Genomic DNA, 22,977 nt, shown 5'->3' on the forward strand with positions numbered 1-22,977 from the left:
ACCTAGTAGAACTTTGGAGGTTTTCAATGACAGCCCAAATCCCAAATGCATTGAGTAATTTCAGGGCATTTGATCATCTCCAGCGCGGCGATAGCCGCCCCTGAAACCATACAGACAAACCAATGGTAAGTTAGCCCATGCCGTTGTTTGACACGCTCGAAAAATGCCCCAGGCTTAGTACACCTAGTCGAAGCTTCTTACCTGTGTAGTACTTAGTACTAAGTAGTAGCTAGGGCCAGGGCCCTCTCATCGGAGGCCCGGGCTAATGGCTTTTCCGATCGATCGGTTTATGACATCCACTTTAGCAAGTTAGGCTAGGGGTTCGCCGGCTGGTTCGTCTCCAGTGTCCACCCCAATTCTCAGCGGCAGGGGCTAAATTGTGATAATCAAGTGGAGTCTTGCCGAAAGAAGCCAAGGCCCAAAAACCCTTCCGCTCTAAACGCATTTGTTTAGGTCTGGGCTTTCGTACACTACTGACAGGTTCTGTACGGAATAGCACGAAGTCGGAGGTTCCAACACTCCGAGAGCCCGTTGCAACGACTGTGGCAGATGGAAAATCACTTCTCGCTTGTTGAACTCATCAAGATTGATAAGCTCTTAAAGTACTCCGTACTGTATCAGGACTTTTCGGTGGACAACGTGGGCCGTACAGTACTTTCGTCTGCTGCTGTCGATCATCATATTTCAAGATTCAATGATCGGCTCGGCCAGCTTAGTCAGTAAAAAAACCGGCCGTTAGTTAAGTTATGTTACCCGTCTCGGATCCACGCGATGTACAGTATATCAATATCCGTAGCGAAAAAGCCTTTTGTATCGTCGGCACCATGCGGATGAAGCTACTCTGTAGCGCTGCTCGTGGGGGGCAATAGTCACTGGTCTCGTCTGTTCCAATTTGACATCCAGATGTCCCCTTAGAGGTGTGCTGAGCACGAGCTCCACCCACGTTGTTGGTTGGATGTGGTGGAAACAAACTGTTGGACTGTGCTGAGTGGACCGAGTGGGGGAAAGGAAGAGGCCCTAGGTAAGGTACGACTCCGTCCACCGCGACATCCTGTTATGACGCCGGATTCAGTAAAATCCTCCATCGGTTTGTGCTACCAACAGTGACGTCAACTTTACTGCTGCTGCTGCGGCTGCTGCTGCTACTACTACTACTACTACTACTACTACTACTACTTGTGCTGCCTGTGAACGGTATGCGACAGACTTTGTATGAGGTCGCCTGGATGCCTAATAAATCGTGCTATCAGTTAATGTTCGGTCAATGACTGCCTCGGTGCTCGCACTTTAGGTATCTAGGCTGAGGTAGGTAGAGGAATAGTATAAGGAAAAGCGACCAACCAGACCATTTTTACCGCCATGCGGCCCGTCCGAAATAAGCGCCAGATATGCGGTTGGATGCAATGTGATTCAACGGTTGGTGTCATGATTGACCGACAATCCCCATGTTTTGAGCCACGTTTTGGATCCTAGTCGGCTTGTCCACATGTTTTTCTTGTATTTGCAACATGGCGGTAAGGATTTGCACCCGACAAGCCCGACTATGTCGGTGAGTGAAAGGTACTGGTACAGCCTGTGCACCATCAGTTAGCGGCTTGGTGACTCGACCGGAAAACGCCCCAAAAAAGCCCTGCCGCCGCCATAGGTATCGGCACGGTTCGCAAGGATGCTAGCAATGTTAATGCATAGCGCATAGCACGTATAACCCATCATCTTCCAGACTAGTGTAAAGCCTGTCCTGTGACTCGTAGAGAGTTCGACGGCTCCTGACTGATCGTCGGTCCTTGCAGAAGCCATGCACCCCAAGACATCTCGGAGATATTCGCGATCTTGGATGGCCCCCGATAGTCGTCAGAGGGGCCCTGCCGTTCCATTCTTGTTATAGGTTTACTATAGAACTTCCTTGATTTCCAGAGTGCGCACTCGCAGGAGGATGAAACGGCACTAGGGCTAGAATAAAGAAGCATCGAAGTAGGAGGTTATGAAACAGACAAAGATGTACAGGCTTGTTGTAATAGGGCGACACCAAAATGACGGAACCAAAGCAGAAGATTGCTGTTATTCTTAGATGGCAACTGCCGGATTTAGAAGGACCTCTTTCACGCTGCGCTCGGTACCATCTCCAGACTCAACTGGAGGACACTCGCCTGGTATGATGGAGTAAGTACTGGACGTATCTTGAGAGCTGTGTAGGGCTTGGAACAACATGTGGAGACTCGTCTGGTCGCATCGAACATATTGCCAAGGCCCTAAGCCTATTTCGATGTGTCATAAATGTTACCTACCGTCTTTCAGCTGCACCAGGAAACGGATGGAAATGGGGTAGGGGCAAGGAAAGTTGGAAGCAGGGAGAGGGCAGGGTGGCGGGGAAGAGCAGCCTTCGTGGCCGGCGGTGTTTGCTACCGGACTTGGAAAAGCGTGCCTTCTAGTGTCAACTTTGTAGACTTCCAGAAGCCCTTGGAACGCGTAGGAGAGTTTGGAACTATGAAGGTTTGTGTTAATCTTCACCATGAGCCAAGCAATCCTTGCGCCAATCCCTCTCATATCTATCTACCCGAGGGCGATTCGGAGGCCCAGCTTGCAGATGACCCTACCTAAACCGGAAAGGGAGATCAAAGACATCCGAGGAAGGACGAAGTCATAGCGGCCGATTGAAATCTCTACCATACAGAAAAAAAAGTCGTCCACTCAACTTGCATAACACAATGCTCGGGAGCACTTCCTTGCGCAAAGTTTCTAGGCAAGGTCTCTCTCTGTCTTAATTGCTCACGCCTTCACTCACACGGTATGTGGTAGTGCATGCAACAAACCGACCCCTGATCGACGACAGCCGATAAGATGACACGCTGCTGTTGCTGCTGTTCAGGCTTTCCCCCTTGTTGACTGGGAACAAGGAATTAAGAAACTCTCATCAACTAGGGAACGTCCTTGCCAATGTTCCTGCGCCCGAGAAGGGTCAGGTTTCTCGAAGACGGGCTGTGGACAAAGAACTCTGCCCCGAGCGAATCTGGGTCCCTGGGCGAGTCTGGGTTCCTGCGCAAGCCATTGAGGCATCGTCAGAGGGCCATCGAACCTAGTTTCAGCCCACGGTGCGGGATAGTCGTCGATCATGTTAGCAAGTTATTCCTTGGCGGTGTTGAATCCATCTGGTGCTGAAGCCAGTACCGTAGAATATCTCCGACCAAGTCATGGGATGGACAAGGAGAGTATAGTAATGTTGCGGATGAAAGCGGGGATTGCCCAGTTGGGATCGATGATCTATGGTTGCAGCCGATCCTAATCCAGGCACTAGGCTTGATTTTGCTTGCAATTGCATGCACCTGGGCACTGTTGATGTAGTAACAGCCACCTGGGCGGCCAGCCCTCTGCAGCATGCTACACCTCCATGGTTGTGTTACTGTCTTTGACCATGTTGTTGGTACGACAACGCAGCCAGTAATGAGCTGAGAGGCTGAAGACTCCAGATTGCCCCAGAGCCGTGTTGGGACAGGGGGTTGATACGAATGAAGAGCCCGCCACTGTTCATCGGTATTTTTGTGGTCTGGAGAGACGAGCCCAAGGCAGCGACACGTGACCGAACCGTATCCGACTGACAGGAAAGGGCCAGGCCAAGCGAAGGCAAGTGTGAGTTGGCTCGGGAACCATAAGATGAACAAGCAATCGCCGGATTCCCCATTGTGCCAAGCTGCAATCAATTCATGCAGCGTGCAGTCCCAATTGTCTTGTCAAAAAAGCCATCAGCAGACTAGTGAAATTGCAAGCAGCTTCTTGCGCACTACAGGACTGCTGTCACGTCACTACCCATACTTGGTATACTTGAATCCTCTGGCAGGTAGTCACGGTGTATGATTCAGGCTTTTCTATCGAGAGGTCTTCGAAACCTCTTGAGATGTAGCATTCTGATATAGATAAGTACTAGGTAGTGAACGAGCTGAGCTCACCAATTCATGATCATTAGGAACGGCTGCCTACCTCACCACCCACTCAATCGACTAGGCCCAGCCTACGACACGAACTCGCGCCAGAGAAGTCGCATTTGCTTGCAAGCGAATATGGTATGAGGACTTAATACTAGGTATTTCACTCGCTGGTAGTAGTCAAATAATGTACTGTACGTACTCGTAAGTAACGGGGAAAAGTGGGTCGGCGGGCGGACATTACATTTCCCGATCCCGATGCAGCCTTGATGCGGAGACCAGTGCCCGGGCGGCCGAGCTGGAGGAGGCGTTTCCCAGTTACCCACTGCACTCACTACCTTACCTAGACCCTTTCAATACATGACGCTAGTGTGGTCCAGTCACCCGTGGTCAACTGAAGCCAATGCCTAGTCTCCGGCTAATACAGCCCCTCCAATAGCTCCGCCAATTGGTATCTCGTGGCGTAAGGCAGTATCCATGGGTCTTGAGTGTGCCATGTCTGGATGTCAGTTTGGGATGGTAGGTAGGTGGTATTCAGTGAGTATTGTGTTAGATATCATTAGGACGAGGGGCAAGGGAGAGAGTGCGTGTGTGTGTATGTGCTTCAACGGTGATCGATCGTGAAATCCACAACACTGTCCATACACCACTGTCAACTTCACTCGAAGGCTATGAGGTAGACAAGATATTCCAAAATGGCGCGTACAAGGCTTGTAAAAAGGGGTAAAGGGCACCGCTCAGGGCTATTGGCATTGGTATCATATACCCAAGCTTTCCGTCTGGAGACGGTGTAATTTTTGCTCTGTTTGGCCTTGGCACTTTCTTACTGTTCGCACCCGATCCCAACTTACATCCAGCTTTCCCACTGGTCTTCTCCCTATCACTTGACCGACTTACGGATCTCTCTCGGTTGGCTAGATAGGTAGGCCGACAGGCAGTGAGTGACATTTGCATCCAACGGGTCTCCAGGTCTGATTCCAGCAATGTCGTATATACGGTCCAGTCAACACCACCGCAGATGGTTTGCCGGCCTTACACCATGGGCCATTTGGCGTGCTTGGCTGATCTTCCGGTACGGCCGAAAAAGAGCCAAGAGAAAAGGACGATCGACTAGCTGACACGATTGTGTTGGGATCATGATTGAACGGCCAGAGGGCGCTGATTCGTCTTGAGCGGCCTAGGACACATAGGTCCCCTCATCTCTGTACGTCTAGCCCATTTAGTGGACTTGAGGTGCTGGACCTGGTTATAGGAAGCTCGCAGTAAAAAGCTCCGTGTAAGTAGTATGTGCAAATCGGTATGATCTGATGATGGTCGGGAAGCCGGGGACTAGGGGATCCATGGGTGCTGCCTTTTTAGCATCGGGGTCTAGTATCGGTGCGGGCAACGATTTCCACTTGGTATTATGACGCTGAGGAACGGAGAGGGGTCTGGGGAAGCTCCCTGAGTTGTAACGAGCTCCACATCGGACAATCCGAGCCCACTTCCATGGTTGATTCGGGTGGGTTGTGGTCGAGGTTGATCGTCGAGATATCAAAAGACGAGAGATAGATAGAGAATGAAGAAAGGAGGTAGAGACAGAGTGTGAGTGTGTGTGTATGTGTTGGAGGAGAAAGTCCAGACCAAATGGGACGATTTGTGAATGTACAAGAGCATCTTCCTACTAGGCATAGTCTATCAATCTCGGATTGGTAACTTAACTCCGCCGCCTGTCTCCGCCGCTAGTCTCTGTGGTCGCTGCTAAGCTATTAGCATGTTACAAAGAGCAGATATGGATCTCCCTCTGGCCCGATCGATTTGTAGCATCCTATATTGTTTCTTTCCGTCCTCTTTCCTTCTTGCTTGCTGAGTTATGCAGCTGCATAGTAACTATGAAGGGAACAGCTCTCCAGTGTCATGAAGAGTGATCGAGCTACCCACTCGGGCCAGCCTCCAGCGCCACACCTAGCTGGCAGACTGGATCTTTTACCAGATTAGGCCGGCAGCAATGATGACTACTACATACATACATACATACATACATACATACATAGTACATACCTTACTCCACCCGAGTCGATCGTACTAATGGACGACGGGTGGGCCAAGTAGCTTGCCTGGACGTTAGACTGTCACTATCGTCATTGCCTTCTCCAATTTGAATTTCGCATTTGATTTGATCCTCATTTCCGAAAAATTATTGCTCTCCCATTCAAAATTAATTTTCAGCCTAATTCACTACTACAGTAAGTATTGTACGGCCATCGAGCTGGCTGCGACAGTCGATCATCTGTTTAAATCTTTCAGTAATCACAATACATACCATCAGCCAACTTGCCTGGGTTATTTGATTTGACTGATGTCCAGCAGCCGTGGCCCGCCGGTAACAAGCAACAATAGCAAATCCCCAACCGTTCCTGTCAGATGCAGGGCCGCATTTAGTAACCTCCCTGTCTCGGGCAAGATCTCAGAACTCTCAACCCCTCACCTCTACTCCCCTCGCCTTCCCCTCCATCCAGGTGAAGAGGGGACCTAGTTTTGGCACAAAGAGATGACTTAAAGAAGCAATACGAGAGAAGACTGAACCGAAGGTGTGAAGAAGATGGGGACTACCTGGGGTCCCATCCCAAAATAATCATCTGTCTTGCATTCAGGAAGTTAACAATTCTGTGTCTTTCCCCATGAAGAGGGCTAGAAAGAAGTGAATGAAGACAAAGATAATGCATGGCAATCAAGAGAAAAAAAAACAAAAACAAAATAGGACATCAAGCATGCTAATCGATCAAAAATAATATCACATTAGAAATAATAAAAATGGGCAAAGAAATAAAAAAGAAACAGAGAATACCAAGAAAATAAAACCCATCCTGTCAAATTAAAACCAGAATAAATTCAGTTGAGGAAAAGACAGCACACCAATGAGTCGTGCAATCAAATCAAATCCCATGGTGCGAAAACAGGAGGGAAAAGAAATTCCAAAGAAGAGGCATCCATGTCTCTCTCAGTCCCAGCAGACTGGAACAAAGACAGCACTATCCCAGAAGCAAACCCCCGTGCCAACATGGGTTTGGGACAGTGTCGCCGCCAGCACCTTCAAGCAGTCTCAGGGTTTCAGCCGCTGGGGATCCCATGGTTGTCTTCCCCATCTAGATCTTCTACCTTGCGATGTCTATCCCGCTTTAAATCACTTGATATCCACTGATATCCACTTCTCATGACTTCCTCTCTCTTCTTCGTCCCCTCCCCCTCTTCATACAAAGTATCTCTGATCTTCGCTCTGCTCTGGGAGTCACACAGTCTGCACTGACAGCTTGTATAAGTAACTACCCGGTGATCCGCCACCCGTCTCTCGTGGTGCATCAACAACTAGTTGATGGTGAACTAAGATTATCATCGATAATCACTAAGCTCTCACTTGTCCTTCTCTTTCGCATCAACCTTCAACGATTTCTTTCTTGCATCCTTGCAAGAACTTTCTTGATTCTCTTTTTCATTCAACTTGTGTTTCGTCGACTTCTATTGTTGTCTTTGACTGTTCATTCATCTATTCGCTCCTCCCCCTCCTCCCGCCAGTATTCAGTCCATTCAGAACAAGACCACTTGCTTTATTTATTTGATCTCCATTCTTCTTTTCTTCTTCTCCTTCCCCTTCTTCCTTCCTTCAACTCTCTCTCTCTCTCAATCCATCAATCTCCTTAGTGTTCAAGACATTTGATCATTTCCGTCAAACGCGAATGTGTTCGAGACTTGCTCTCAGATGCAGAATCCCTCCCCCCACTGAGTAAACGACTGACTGGTGTCCCTTGCACCTCACTGCGCCTTGCCCACCTATTAGGCATAATCAACATCCACTTTCCCCACAACTCATTCCATCGGAGCAACACAAGCTCACCCTTTCTGAGACCTGAAAAGACGGTCTTGGTCTCATTCTCCTTCCTCCAGCGTCCCCTGCAAGCTCTTCCAATCAACTATCCTGCGTGGGTCCCTGGCGGACTTTGAGCTGGGCTTCCACCCCCTACTCAGTCAAATTCCCATTCCTTGCCTCACATTAAAACCTCATCATGGCTAGCGCTACCAGAGTCATTCGTGGCCAGCCACCCTCGCCGCCCGAATCGACGGATCAGAACACGGTGGCTGATGCTAACCAAGACTTCCATGGTATACTTTCGCCAAATTTCGGACAGCCTGAGCCTTTTTCGGCTGCAGACCTTCATGCAAGCCATGTTCCAAGCGAGGTGAAATACGAGGCAGCATCGTTTGTAAGTTCACAGCTATCTCATTTATACTCGCTGAGTAGGCACTAACCCAGCTTCAGGATTATCTTTCCCCCCCTTCTTCACAATTCGTGTCTAATGACTATCCGCGAAACATATCATTGCATCATCCGGTGGGTCGTCCCTCCGCTTGATAACCCTTTCGTTGATCACTAATGTCTCTTAGATCGACACGCCACCATCCACAGCAGACGACTGCCATGTTCCTGGAAGCCTGAGTTCGGCGCCGCAGTGGTCATCGCCTCAGAGTCAGAGACAGCCCCCTAGACCAAGGGTCGCCAGGCCTCCCAGAATGCGGCGCAAGGGTCGGAAGTTGAAGGACCGAGAGTCCAGACCTCATGTTGACAAGCCGCTGAGCGAGTTGACCAAGCACTTGACACATATCCCAATCAAGGACATGGAAAGTTGGGTGCATCGCTCCATAGAAACTCGGCGCCAGGAAGTCGCGAAGAAAAATGGCAAGATTGCCCGCCCGATGAACTCATTCATGCTCTACCGGTCTGCATTTGCGGAGCGAGCAAAAGAATGGTTCTCGCAGAACAATCACCAGGTGGTCTCTGAAGCTGCCGGTGATAGCTGGAAACTGGAGCCTGCCGAGATTCGTGGGAAGTACGAGCATCTGGCGACTGTTGAGAAGGCCAACCATCTGAAAGCACATCCCGGCTACAAGTTCTCCCCGGCAAAGGATAAGAAGAAACGGGTGGGTGTCGACGATGATGGTAATCTGGCAAATACTCCTGATTCTAGCCCAGCTCTGCTACAAAGCCATGGGATGAGCTCGTCAGAGGTGGAGAGCAGTGGTTGGGGCAGCCGTGACTCTACTCCCTTTGACTTTGCGGAACACGGCTTACCTACAGACTCTATTTTTGTTTCGTCTTCACCTTGGCACGCAAGTCGGGGTTCCATGCCAGGCTACATGCCTTCCTCTGACCCATCTCCGTACCTACTTCACTCGGCACACCCGGGCTACATGTCTCACCATGACGACTTTCGGTTCAAACGGCCGAGTTTCCAGGACATCTCGTACAACTCATCAACTTCTCTGGCAGGACTGCCAGGAGCGTCCCACCATGACCTCCTCCAGCCCGCCAGCTCTGCTTCTACTCCGGGAAGCGGTCAGCTAGACCCCCAGCTTCTGACTCTCCCAAACGAACTTCCAGGTGCCAATCAGATGTATAGCGTCCATCAGCCATTGTGGCCTGATGCATCGACAGTCAACGGTTATGTTCCCATGACAACCTCGATGCCGCCAAGCTCAGTCGCCTATCAGGCGGGCTCAGCCTACTCATCGGCATCGGACATCCAACACCTAGAAGGTCGCGACACATGGGATTCGCCCAATGATGCCAAATTGGAGGGCTCTGGTGGCGACCTCAACTCCTGGATGTCATACTGAGATCCGTGCTCGACGCACCCTAAAGTGTGATAGTTTCGTTATTGTCACGATCTCAAAGGGTTGAGATGTTTTCTGGTCCTGTTTCTCAGCGCGGTGGATATCTGTTTGAAACCAGAGTTGTTGTTCGGAGTTTCGGGGCGCTAATATACATGGTGGCTTGGGACTTGTCTGTTTGTATCTTCGAATTTCTTGCTGATTCTGGGCAAATGCCCTGTCACATTTGGCTGGCGTATTCCGGACTTCTTGGCTTTTGCTTATGGGTGGCAGCCTCGTTTAATCAATGTGTTTTGATACCTTGTAACGGTACATACTTGTGCACCGGTGTTCTTACTTAGGTTAGAATAGTTGGAAATTTACATGACCAGATGTAATTCAAAGTGCTTGATTCAGAGCAAGCCTAACAAAGTTCCCTAAATTTCTGGTACATGCGCAGATGAAGCATTACTTTTGATCAGTACAATTTTGTTGGATGACTCCAATTAGGCGTGACAGATACGCGCTCTGTCACGTGGAGATATCCGATCGGTGGGGGGTTAAAGCGACGCGGCGACAGGCAATCAATCCTGCGTGAGACTCACGTCTCCGTCCGTCTGCATGTTCATCGCAAAGCTTATTTCAAGCTCAATCAAGGCACTGCCTTACTAGGCGATGGAATAACTACGTTCAGGAACCCCTTCCGAACTCTGGATTTTCCTGTCCAGCAACCATCAGCTACAGACTCGCACATCCCAGCAGCGATCCGCGTAGGGGTATACTTTCGCATCCCCGCGTTTGCATATCTTCAATTCATAGCTACAACCACTGCCCGCCATGTCGAACATGTACGGCGAACTGGGGAATAAATTGGTTGGTCTCTTCTTAGTTGTTGGATTCCACCTACGATTTGGCCTAACACGGGTGATCCGCAGGTTCAACACGCCAAACGCACCCAGGCTCTAACCCATCTGCCTCCCTACCAAACCGAACTCGTTCGCGCCGTCGCCCGCGAGGTCCGCGACCTGGACCGCGATGTTGCACGCCTGCTGACTCCCTTCGAGGGCAGCTTCAATCCGTCCCAAGAGCCCGCCATTGCCTGCGCCCTCCTCGTCGACCATCTCTGTATGCGTCGTAACAAGCGATGTCTTCTCGCCTACCATCGTGTCCGCACGGAAAAATTGGAGGAGCTCTGTTGGACGGGTGTGGATGTGCTAGAACAGCAATTACCCGTGGCGGAGGAGGCAAGTGCAGGAGCTGCCGCCGCCGCCGCCGCCGCCGCGGCACAAGGCCAGGGCGCTGGCTCGGGGATGAATCACAGCTCGCTGAGCCCGGAGGAAGAAGAGTACTTTCGACAATACAGTGACCTGCTCGCCGCGTATAAGGGGCAGTGGACGGACATTGACCTCACTGGAAGTTTGGAGCCACCCAAAGATTTGTTCATTGATGTGCGAGTCTTGAAGGATGCAGGGGAGATCCAGACGGAATATGGGTATGTTCGGATGAAAATGCATGTCAACGGTCGGGTGCTAACAATGCGCAGGGTGATCAATTTGACGAAGAACAGTCAGCTCTACGTACGACAAGGGGATGTGGAACGATTGATTGCACAGGGCTTTCTGGAACGGTTGGGATAGATTGCTGTGCCTCCGTGGGCCGGCAGTCAGGATGCGGATTACCCCCCGATGCTGCTTCTGCTGCTCTAGTTGCTGTTTTCTGTGTTACATGATGATACCCATTTAGTTTGTTGAGAGTAGTCTGAAGAGCGGAGACGGTGGCATTGGGACCGACGCTGCGCGAAGTCGAACTCAGGTGGATTAGCGTAGCAATGATATTTAGTTTTTTGACACATCCTAACTGGGAGGTCTATTAAGTAGGTAGCCTGGAGTCGATCTGGCCAATGTCTAGATCGTATGTTACGTCGAAGATAATCTAGGGATCCGTCTTCGGCACTGCGTGGACACAAACATCGCCGTTGCAACGGCCGCTTACCTAATGGCGTCGGCCCTATCATCGGCCTGGATGCGGCCATGCAGCTTCGCCGAGGATTGAAGCTCTTGCCTTCCCACACCATTACTGCAGCTATTGTCGCACTTATTCTGACGGCGCCCTCTATCCCTGCACACCAATTTAGTTCGCTAGCATAGCCCATGCTCTGTGGCCATCCAGCAGCAGCTTTCGCCATCCAGGTCCCCAACCATCGCGTCTCCATGTCCGAGAAGTGGATCGGTGATAATCCGCCCGTGATAAGACTTTTTAGTCACTTTCACCCACCTAGCTGATAACAACGGCCAGTCATGCCTGGACCGGATTGAATCGCTCTTTTGATCCCTCCAGACCTACTCTCTGAACGCCTCCCATATCATAATCGTCTGTTTTCCCTTCTTCCCCTCATTCAATCGGCCAATCGTGGAGCGATGTCTATGGTTGTTGATTCTTCTGAGTTCTTGCGTCATCCGGTATCATCTCTGCACTTTCGGCCACTGTCCTAAGATCTCGTCCACGAGCCTGGAAGCCTGCGGGCTGAATCAGTACTTGCTCGGCTCTTACAATCTGCACTGTGACTTCGGCACTTGGGACTTGTGGTGGGCTTATCCTCTGCCACACCATCCGCCATGGGAGTCTTGCGATCGTGCAACAGCCGTAGCGACCTCCGCGGCGCGGGGATGCCTTCGCATCATTCCGCCCTCAATGACGACTTGGAGCCAGCCGGAATGGAGATTCCAGTTGAGCATGCTCATAATGGGAGCCCTCCACGGTCCTCAGTATTAGATCCAACCGTGTCCGGCGGCACCAGTTATCGGACTCCGAGCAGGTCTTTCTTCCATCGGTCATTTCATAACTCTGCAGGTACGCCGCTCATGTAATCGACTTTCGTCCCCCAAAGCATAACCCCGCCGTGTCGTCACAATACAATAATGCAGTGCTGACTGTTTGGCCTAGATCCGGCTCATTATTCGTCCCATGGTATGCGAGAACAAACTGCCGAATTAGCATCCTTCGCCTTGTCGCGTGAATCGAACACACTTCCCTCGTCGCTCGATGTCTTCCGCCCCCCTCGCGAATCGTCGCTTTCTTCGACCCCGACTCCGATCGCAACAGCTGCAGCAAGGGCTCATCTTGAGGCTGGCCCTTCCTCCATTCCGACTACCGGCTCCTCGGTACTGACCCAACTGATCCGACACCCCGATATCCCGGAATCAAGCCAGACTGAGCAGTACCACTTTGAAGAGTGGGAGAGGGCAAGTGACAGTACCGTCTCTCAAGACGAGCTTCCGGTCGTCACTGCCGGAGAGACTGTGAGCACAGAGCAAACTTCGTTGTTATCTAAGCCGTCACACCCAAAGCCATATCAAGGCTACGGCGCTACAGGTGATATTGAAAACCAGGGATATGCGGGAACGAAGGGACCGAGCGCTTTTTCCAGTGCCTTCTCGAGTGTCACTACTTGTTTCCGGCTCGTAGCCAACCCGAAATCGTGGGACAAACAGGCTGTATGGCGCGAGGGGGTCGTCTATCCCCTCAGCCTGTTGCCATCGGTATTCCTCGGTCTGTTGCTCAACATACTCGATGCTTTGTCTTACGGAATGATCCTCTTCCCATTGGGTGAGCCTATATTTTCTGACCTTGGATCGGACGGTATCTCCATGTTCTACGTGAGCACGATTATTGCTCAGCTCGTTTTCTCTTGCGGAGGTTCCATCTTCCGTGGCGGTATCGGCAGTGAGATGATCGAGGTGGTACCTTTCTTTCACCAGATGGCTTTCACGATCTTGAATCGAGTTGGAGCGGATAACCCGAAGTCTGTCCTAGCTACCACTATTCTGGCGTTCTCGGTCAGTTCGATTCTGACGGGCCTTGTTTTCTTCCTTATGGGGACTTGCAAGCTAGGGGCCTTGATCGGGTTCTTCCCAAGGCATATTCTTATTGGATGCATCGGGGGTGTGGGCTTTTTCCTCTTGTTGACCGGCCTCGAGGTATCAGCTCGGCTTCCCGGCTCGTTCGAGTTCACCTTGGCAACAATGGAGAAGTTGGTGCAACTGGACACAGTATTTCTTTGGACGGTGCCCTTGTTCCTCGCGGTCGGCTTGCTTGTTTTGAAGCGTTTTCTGCATTCTAATTTCCTCCTCGGTGGCTATTTCATTTGCGTGGCTGTCGTATTTTATATTGTTGTTCTCAGCGCTGGGGTCTCTATGGGCACTCTGCGCAACAAAGGATGGGTCTTCGATGCGCCGTCCTCCTCAAATCCGTGGTATCACTTTTATACCCTTTATGGTATGTGAAAGAATCTTTGTGATAGCGGTGACTTTCTAACTATTCATAGATTTTTCTGCTGTTGACTGGGCCGCGTTCGTCGACACGATCCCAGCAATGTTCGCGCTCACTTTCTTCGGCGTCCTGCATGTACCCATCAATGTGCCTGCCCTGGGCATATCGACGGGCGAGGATAATCTCAACGTGGACCGTGAGCTCATCGCGCATGGCGTCACCAATGCCCTGTCCGGCTTCTCGGGCAGCATACAGGTACTGCCTCTGATAGCTTGCCTGCAGGGAGACTTGCTGACTTCTATAGAACTACCTTGTATATACCAATAGCCTGTTGTTCATTGACAGTGGTGGCAACTCCCGTTTAGCAGGTATCATGCTCGCGGCTGCGACGGCTGGTATTCTCGTCGTCGGCCCGGCGATTGTCGGCTTTATTCCGGTCATGGTTGTTGGCGCTCTCATTTTTCTGCTGGGAATTGAGCTGATGCAAGAGGCCTTGGTGGACACATGGGGAAAATTGCATCGGCATGAATATATCACGGTAAGCTCTAATTTGAGTTAATGACGGCACTGGCTAATTCTGTAGGTTGTCATCATTGTTGCCACTATGGGCGCCTGGGATTTTGTTGTTGGTATTCTTGTTGGTATCATTCTCGCCTGTCTAAGCTTTGTCGTGCAGACTTCTCGTAAGTCTGCTATCCGTGCGACTTTCTCGGGCGGGATCACGGGGTCTACAGTCAGACGTCCTCCTATTCAGCAGCGGTTCCTCAAGGAAGCCGGGCAGCAGACCCTCATCATCAAGCTTGGCGGATATCTCTTCTTCGGTACCATCGTGAGCGTTGAGAATACGATGAGAGGATTAATCGAGGAAGAGGCATTCAACCGACGGCCCATCCGATTCCTGATCCTTGACTTCTCCAGGGTTTATGGCATCGACTTCTCCGCGGCCGAGGCATTCACCCGCATCAATCGCATTCTTAGCAAGCGGAACGTTCAAATGACCATTTCTGGCCTCGACGTGGAAGGAGAGGTGGGACGTAGTCTCCAGAACGTGGGCTTATTCGAGGCTGTAACGGGGGTGGAAATTTTCGAGGATCTGAACTCGGCGCTCGAATTCTGTGAGAATGACTATCTCAAAGTATTCTACAGCCACAGGGAGGCATTGTTGAGGAGACAGCACGGAACTTCTACAAGCTTCCTGGAGGTTCCTACCCCGCAAGCACCATCCCACCTGGGTGATACGATGGTCAGTTCTCCTCGCCAGCGATACCTACAGCAAGCCGCAAGGAGCACCCTCCGCGAAGACGAAGTCGCAGTAGTCGCACCGGCAGCATGGTCTGCCATGCGCCAGCCGCTTCCGCTGCTCCTCCAGACCTTCCAGGGCATTACCTCCCGAAACGAGGATTTCTGGTTTCCAGTGTGCGCCTATTTCGTGCGAGAAAGCTACGCAGCAGGCACTGTCCTATTCCGTGAAGGCGATATTCCGATGGGATTTTATCTTCTGGAATCCGGGATGCTTCGTGCCGAGTACGAACTACCGCAGGGACGATACTTTGAAATCATTGTGGCTGGCCGACCGTGCGGCGAGCTGCCCTTCTTCAGCGAGACCCGCCGGACAGCGACGGTCAAGGCCGAACAGGACTGCGTGAGTTGGTGTTTGAACATGGAGAAGTGGCAGGAGCTGCGTGAAAACGAGCCAGAGATTGCAAGGGAGCTTCTGACGGTCAGTCTGAAACTGACTACGGAGCGGATGGACAGCATTACTTCGTGAGTATTCCGTCATTCCTGTACACGGGATTGTGCTTTTTGACTGACATGATTCCTCTAGTTACGTTCTAACAACAGCGGCTTGATAGCTGTTTTGACTGGTACTTTGATGCGTTGGCCGGTTCCGCCTATAGTGGCATGTTTTTGGTATATTTGTCTTGCATAGCATGTTGGTGGTTGACTTTCTTCTACCTAACTATTGTATAATGATTGTGAGCGTGTGTATGTATGTGCGTCGGCTGTTGTTAATGTTAGCTGGTCGGGCGCATAGCTTGACCGACTAACTTATTACCTATGGTCGTCTTCCAGACTTAACGATTGCTACTTGCATGACTGGCGGGGGTCCAAACAGGATCAAATGCTGAGCCGTGGCATGGTTCAGTTGATGTAGCGCTGCTCGGCATCACTTGGAATTTTCTCCATGCAGCTTCAGTCAAGTCTATGCTCCGCCCTCCCCATTCTCATCATCCAGAGAAAGGTGTGCAGCACATTCTAAGGAAAGACACGCTTTCTGTTGAAGAAGCACGAAGGCTCAGCTGACGGTCTTCGGAAATGCTCAGTACCAGTACGGAGTTCGACATACAGCCTCTGTGGCATACGGAGTCAAACGACATGCAACTCATTGTCCAGGATCGATTGCACTTGCAAATAGCGGCTATTTCCAGGAGTTCTTATTATAATAGATGCCCGAACAAGGGAAGGGGACTTCTGCTCTGTTCACTGACAGTCTTTGACATCCAGGCATGTTGAGGAAATCCTCCATGCTAATCTCCGTTTGCATACTACTAGAGAAAACCTCCGCTAAGCCTCCAGTTCCTACGGTTTCACCAACCCCCAAGCTTATAAAATCCGTCATGATAACCAAGATATCAAGAGATCTACTACCTCTATCTCTACCCCTACCAACCTTGACTGAATCGCTAAAACTCACACTGGGAAACACTGAACCTAACCCCAGATCTCACTAATTATCACCAGGAAACCCCACCCCCCTCCCCCCACCCAGGACTCCCACTAACGATACTACATAGCATCAACCACCAAAATGAGCGCCCCCACCAACAACAACACCATCTACAGACGCTCCCACGCCCTCAAGTCCACCAGCCTATGGTATGCCGCCCTCAGTGACCTCTTCCCCACCGCGGCAGGCTTCACCGTAGACCTCGAAGCCGGGATCATGTCCCCGATGCGCGAGTCCTACAACCGCATCACCGTGACTTTCCGTAAGCCTGCGCACGAAGCTGCAACTGAAGCTGAAGCGGAGGCTAAGAACGTAGCCGGCAGGGACGGCAGCGGCAGCGGCAGCGGCAGCGAGACCCTCATCATCTTCACCCTCATAAGCGGCGCGCTGCGACGCCCGCGCGCGCACCCGGGCCACCACGTACTCATTCTGCGGGATTTCCTGGCCGCCGTGCACCATCACGGCCACGACCACTACTACCGACACCACCATCACCCGCCCCAGCTACTGTCTTCGTCGGCGGGGCCCATCGTCGGCGCCGTGATGCTTCCTCGTCTGCCGGTGACGATACAATTCTACCGGTGGGATTGGGGCCACGGCGGGTGGGTGCTGCCCGTGGGGCAGGCGTTCGATGAGCTTGTAGACCGCCGGGGGATCTTGGGGGTGTTGGTCGGGATGAAGGGGTTGGTGCTGAGCAGTGGTGGGTTTGGGTTGGGGAGGGGGGTTAATTGGGTGGATGATGAGGAGGAGGTGGTGGAGGACTTTTTGGTGGTGAGGGTTTAGACACAGACTGTTTCTGGTTTCGACGCTTCCGTTTCTGTTGAGGAGTAGGGCGCGTTTTCTTTGGATGTTGGTACGAATAAGAGGATTATCATTCTTTGGTTTTTTTCCGTCCTTGTTGGTAGAACCTTGAAGTTGTGTATTGTTCTCTTGTGTATGGGGGCTGTGTAGGGTGCGGTGTATACTGTAGCTAGGGGGTTTCCTAATGATCTAGATCATTGGTGGTGGCCTCTTCAGTCTGCATGCACCTGCATACAGGTACTACTACCGGATAGGTAGATGATATGAGAGCAAGTTTGTTCCACGACGCAGTCGACTATGGGAACCTTCTACTGGGTATCTAGAAGGGAGCGATTTTACGTCCATGAGAGAAAAGAATACAAGGCTTGATACCAGGATACACCCTCACACTGCTAATGGACAATGAGTATATCCACCCTTCCCCCGTCTCCCTCCGCACCACTATACTTTCGATATGCGCAAGCGATCTACCCCCACCTGACCGATTCATACAATCGATCAACGACGGCGTAGATCAAGCTCACACTTGACGACCAGTCTTGTTGGATCTGAACCCGAACTCCTCTCTCTCCCCCTCACGCGGGCAGGATTCGCCATCTCGTCAGGTGGTGACAGTGATACCATCTTAGAGTTCATTGCGCTAGCGGACGAATCGGAGGATGTGTGCCTATCTATGGGAAGACCTCGGGTTTCCGAGGCGGGGGATCTACAGAGTGCATGATGATGGCAGGTATATGGCGTGATAAGGCACGTCATGCGACTGCCAGGTGCAGTGCAGTGGGTTTGCCTGCGGCGTCCGCCGGGTTTAGCCTTCCCCTGATGTCAGCCAGCCCCTCTCCACTTTGTCAGGGTGGGCTTGGGGGGTGGAGTGAAAAGTGTATCCAGTATTTCCGTTTTGATGTGCTAGACTGCGTTGGAGTTGTAGTTCGAGGTTATTTGGGTGGAGTGGGGAGGGCATGTGGTCACGTGAGGTATGAGGTGGGCTAAATACCTTACCTACTGAGGTTCTATACTTCTGCAGGGATGAGCGCTAACATAACTTAGTACTCGTACTGTCGTGACAAGGCTGAAGATGCAAGATTCCAAGGGTTGGGCTGTGGTTCCGTTTGTGTACCATGCAATCCACTTCGTTTTGGCAGATAGCACCCCCGGTTGATTTGGGTTTGATAATGGTTGATGATGGTACTGTACCTAGTAGTTAGTTGCAGCCCTGTACTGTAAGTGAGCCGCTGCATCGCCTGGAGATCACTTCCTGCCAATGGGGTGGAATGTATGGCTAGGTCCTTTCCACACCGCCGAGATCACCATCCCAAGAAACTGAAAGGCCCTTGGGGAAAACGATATGGCCACGTTCCCTTTTTAAAAGGAAGGTATGATTGATCGTGTCCGTGCAGAGATCAATAACTAGTGCCTAGACAAGGATCTAGCGCTGATCAACGACGGTCATGGCCATGATCATGTAAGCTTTCAAACAACGTGACCTCCCCCCATGCTAAGGGTCAATGATTTCGATTCGGCGTCGCCTTGCAGTAACAGGTAGCGTGACTTCTATACGGAGGTGTGTCCCAAAAGTTATTAAACCGCACTAATCTTCTTAACTGAAATATATGTATTGACTTGTTAATATAATATCTATTATATCTAGTAAGTTGTACTGCTTAGGAATAGCTTCGCAGTACTAATACTTAAACAAGTAAAAATCTTTTAGTATATTCTCGACTAGACTTAATCTAGTAGTAGTTACTATATTCAATCTTACAAGTAATATCTTTTAGAGCAATATTTACTATATTTAGTTTTATAATTTACTTCTTTAGGCTATACTTATATTATATAAGATATTATTACAACCAGTTTACATCGAGACAATTAGCGCAGTTCAATAACTTTTGGGACACACCTCCGTACTTGAGACTGGTTTGGTGAGCAGGTACTAGCTCCGCGGCTCCCCTCTGTAGTGCAATTTAGCACCCGCGGGGGGGGGGCGGGCTGAAAATCCAACCGCCCACTTTTACATTGAATAGATTAATTGATAAGCAAAGTCAACGGTTTCCATGTCAGATGAGAGGAGGGGAGCTGCAGGTGGCGTTGAAAGCCGGTGGAAGCTCATATTGGGGCGGAAACTTGGTTGATTTATTGGTCTATTAACGAGAAGTTATTGTGGACTTTGACAAGTTGGTCGATTTGGTGCTAGACACATACTACTCAGTACGTAACATAGACATGGAGCGGGATGATAAACTGGGTTCTGCCGGGTTTATTATAAGTTTCATACCTCATGATTGGCGATCACGGCTGGGATTCAGATCTTGCGTGTAGTCGAGGAAGCGGTGGCGGTGTGAGCAAGTCAAGGCGGTATGGGCATGCTCCTCATACTCCTACTCAAGTAAAGAGCTGCCATTGACCCCACGTTTGCGCTCTGAAGGCACTCGGGAACCCATGTGTATGAGTAATTACTCGGTAGCAGAAGCTAGAAGTGGTCACGTTTTGGATAGTCGGGATAATCAAGGGAGTAACTAGCAGGTGTAAATTGGAAGTGGTGATGATTGTCGGGGTACTTTGACTTAGAGATGGGCTAATCTATGGTTAGGATTGTCACTTCATGGAATATTTGTTAGTAGGTGTATGTTTTGCAAACAGGCAATCCATCTACCCCTTTCCCACTACGTCTCTCCAGCAAACGTCTCTTCCAAGTACGTATCAAAGCATGGGTGCCCCTCCCCAACCACAACCACTACTCACTTCTTTCGTGAGTATGGTTCTAATGTTCTATCTAGATACCCGCCGCGGAAGGTACAGTACGATGTCCGGCAGCGCCACCGTTTTCCGTGGCCAGTGGACCATCCACGGCTAGAATTATGTGTGCGACGGGGTCACAGATCAAGTTCTTGAGGACTGGGAGTCGCAGGCTACCTGGTCGGTGTCTTGGACGTCTACAATATGGGGGCTTATCCCTCATCGGGCCCCCGTGACGTTTCCCTCCCGTTTCCCGCGGTTGGGGGTTCTGGACTATGACTCCTGCTGGGTAGGAGCTCTTTACCGTTGGGAGGGGCGATTTGAAGCGTGAAGCAGGAAATGTAAATTGAATCTAGATGGCGAAGAGGGGAGGTTTATGCGGTCGTGAGAGTTATCGTAGGTAGTGAAATACAGAGTCGACAAGCGGTCCACCGCCTGCTGGTTTTCTTTCTGGCTATACAACCTCATACTATATGGCTAGATGGACGGATGGCTGTCTGTCGGCAAAAAGTCAGACAGTGGGATTGTCTGGATCAGCAAGCAAGACGGCGGTTCAACACGGGCCAAGCCATTGATCATCAGATCGACGGTGGCCTGATTGGTGGACGGTCGGGATTGAAGCTCATCAGCTTATGTTGGTTGGTTCGCTTCAAGCCCGAGGCCTGCTGGTGGTCGTTGAAACGGCCGGGAGGGAAGAGAACGCAGAATGGAAAATTTACTAAAAACTAGTACGTACTCCGATAGTAGTCAAGGCAAAAAAAAGGGGGAGAATGAGGAAGCGGGCAAATTGGCCGGCCCACTGCGATAACCCTTCTTGCAAACTTGTTTGTACTCGAGTATATGAGAGGCCATGGAGTAGAGTCAGTTTGCTGAGGAGATTTGTTAGAATGGATTGGCAAGCGACGTGCGCTTCTATCATGGATCATCATGGTTGATCATGATTTCTCGAATAGTAATTGCGTTGAGCAAAGCAGATCCCGCGAGCCGCAAAATTGTATATGACCAACCTATTGTGCAAATGTCATGTCGGAGAACTTCCATGGTACGGACCGTACATCCAAATCAACGGAGGAAGTATGAGCTCTATCTCATTAGGGATATTCTTCCGCTTCTGCTGCCGCTGCCTTGCCACAGAAGCAGGCCAGAAAGACAGGATCATCATTCAAGAAATTCAAGAAGATTCAGAAAGCACATACTGCAAAAGTCGTGACTCGTGAGTCGTGAGACAGGGGGATGATTGAGAGTGGGGCGGCCTTTCCAGCTCTGGCGCTGGAGCTACTCGAGTAACAAACAATATCCTATCCACTTTTTACCCTCCTGAGTAAGAAGTACGAACTCATGGTCCCAAGGAGATGTTATTCCTTCCCATTTACGCCCCCCCCCCGGCCTCCCCTCTAGGGCCCTTCTCCCTTTCCCAAATATTTTCCTTGTGAAGTTGAGCACGGGGACGGCCGAAGAAGGTGGCGGAGGTTTGGAAATTCCTTTTTCGTTTCATCGGCTTGCGCCAGTGACTTTATCGCCTAGTATCGCCAGATTGAATGGAACGAACTAGATGGGAAAGATAGAATAACTTCAAGTTTGTCTCTATCGCTCAATAGGCGGCGGATTACTCCCCTCCGACCATAGTTTGTTTCCATGACTTCAGTCACGCGAGCCCAGGACTGAATATCTCTCTTTCTCTCTCCTGGCGAGTCAGCGGCGCCGATAGGGTAGATAAAAAAGATCAGGCAAGGTGGGAAAAGTTCCAAGTTGCCAAAGATGGAGGGGCTCCTTTCCCGCTGGTTGGTCCTACAGTCTTGAACAATGCTGGGCTGTCACGAGGCATTCCGGTCGCATGGACGGGACTGGTCTGAGAAACTGCCGGTGGGTGGTCGGTTTAGCAGAAGAAGGGAGTTCGGGGTTCAAGCAGGCAAATCAGAGTCCCCTTCAGCATGAACACATTGATGTGGCACAGAATGACGACGATGATGAGGAGGAGAGAAGAGGACGACAACAACAGCAGCAGCAGCAGCAGCAGCAACAAAATGAAGATGCTCGCCAAAAACAGCGGGCGGGTAACCGAGCGTTTGGACTAAAAAGCTAACTAACTCACTATTTAGACTAGCCCGGCGCTTAACATATTTCCTTCATCATGGTTTGATTCTTTCTGCTGCTGGGATTTTTTTCTTCCCTGACAATAACGGCAACATCGAGATCTAAGTGGATCGGTTGGGCAGGAGTCTTAAAGACTTGAGGCACTAAATATCTGTTCCCGACCGGGCTTTCTGCTATATGTGAAACACCAATAGTCGCGATTCAGCGCGATTCAGCTTCGGCAGCCATCGCCAACCGCCTACTTTCAAGCAGCGATGCGGCGGCAGCATCAGAATTAACTGCAGTGTAGTCTATGGAAAGCTGGTCTCTGTCTCTGCCTGGAACGAAGGAGGAGTCATAGACTAGTAGGTTAGACTAGTTAGTCTAGTCTCGAGAATAAACAACAAGAAGCCACTTGGCTGGAACCTATCTGATTCTGACCCATGGTTGTGTAACGGACCAGCCTTGGAAGCTAAACCCACCAGGACGATCTGGAAATTCTGAATAGGAGGTTCAGGTTTGGATGGATGGAAACCGAATGGACGGAGGGCTGGGTCCCACAAACACGGTGACCAGGTGACACCAATCTACTTCCTTCACCTGAACAAGAAGAAGAAAAGAAAGCCATGATCCATCGATGAGGTTTGGATTTCAAAAGGTGGTGTGGCAATTACGTTAACCACCCCTACGGAGCATAATCAATCTACTGTAGTGATTCTGAGGAACTATATAAGTTAGTACGTTAGTAGTTGATCCTCCCAAGCGCCGTTGAAACCATCTGCACGACCGGTAAAGAAAAAAGACCAGTCAGTGCCAAGAAACCCTACAACC

The 22,977-nt window shown here is 50.6% G+C and overlaps 5 protein-coding genes across 5 annotated transcripts; 4 read left to right on the forward strand and 1 right to left on the reverse strand.

Annotated features, from left to right (window-relative positions):
- Positions 1-4,467: 4,467 nt before the first annotated feature.
- Positions 4,468-5,017, reverse strand: BO72DRAFT_212993 (uncharacterized protein). Its single transcript, XM_040939686.1, has one exon. The coding sequence runs from the start codon at positions 4,869-4,871 to the stop codon at positions 4,587-4,589; it is 285 nt and encodes a 94-aa protein (XP_040798203.1). The 5' UTR covers positions 4,872-5,017; the 3' UTR covers positions 4,468-4,586.
- A 2,940-nt stretch (positions 5,018-7,957) lies between these two features.
- Positions 7,958-9,566, forward strand: BO72DRAFT_385268 (HMG-box domain-containing protein; the record flags this gene model as incomplete). Its single annotated transcript, XM_040941580.1, has 3 exons — positions 7,958-8,155; positions 8,206-8,283; positions 8,337-9,566. 3 exons carry the CDS (start codon positions 7,958-7,960, stop codon positions 9,564-9,566), a joined length of 1,506 nt encoding a protein of 501 aa, XP_040798204.1.
- Positions 9,567-10,155: 589 nt separating this feature from the next.
- Positions 10,156-11,353, forward strand: BO72DRAFT_435653 (DNA replication protein PSF1). The gene is made up of 3 exons (XM_040943294.1): positions 10,156-10,412; positions 10,475-11,031; positions 11,083-11,353. Exons 1-3 carry the CDS (start codon positions 10,377-10,379, stop codon positions 11,174-11,176), a joined length of 687 nt encoding a protein of 228 aa, XP_040798205.1. The 5' UTR covers positions 10,156-10,376; the 3' UTR covers positions 11,177-11,353.
- A 600-nt stretch (positions 11,354-11,953) lies between these two features.
- Positions 11,954-15,891, forward strand: BO72DRAFT_213035 (sulfate transporter family protein). The gene is made up of 6 exons (XM_040939687.1): positions 11,954-12,389; positions 12,483-13,814; positions 13,864-14,063; positions 14,113-14,346; positions 14,392-15,572; positions 15,634-15,891. The coding sequence occupies exons 1-6, from the start codon at positions 12,155-12,157 to the stop codon at positions 15,656-15,658; spliced, it is 3,207 nt and encodes a 1,068-aa protein (XP_040798206.1). The 5' UTR covers positions 11,954-12,154; the 3' UTR covers positions 15,659-15,891.
- A 702-nt stretch (positions 15,892-16,593) lies between these two features.
- BO72DRAFT_450909 (uncharacterized protein) lies at positions 16,594-17,643 on the forward strand. Its single transcript, XM_040945364.1, has one exon. The coding sequence runs from the start codon at positions 16,618-16,620 to the stop codon at positions 17,317-17,319; it is 702 nt and encodes a 233-aa protein (XP_040798207.1). The 5' UTR covers positions 16,594-16,617; the 3' UTR covers positions 17,320-17,643.
- The last annotated feature ends 5,334 nt before the right edge of the window (positions 17,644-22,977 follow it).

This window comes from Aspergillus fijiensis (assembly GCF_003184825.1).
Source record: "Aspergillus fijiensis CBS 313.89 unplaced genomic scaffold BO72scaffold_51, whole genome shotgun sequence".
Classification (NCBI taxonomy): Eukaryota; Fungi; Ascomycota; class Eurotiomycetes; order Eurotiales; family Aspergillaceae; genus Aspergillus; species Aspergillus fijiensis.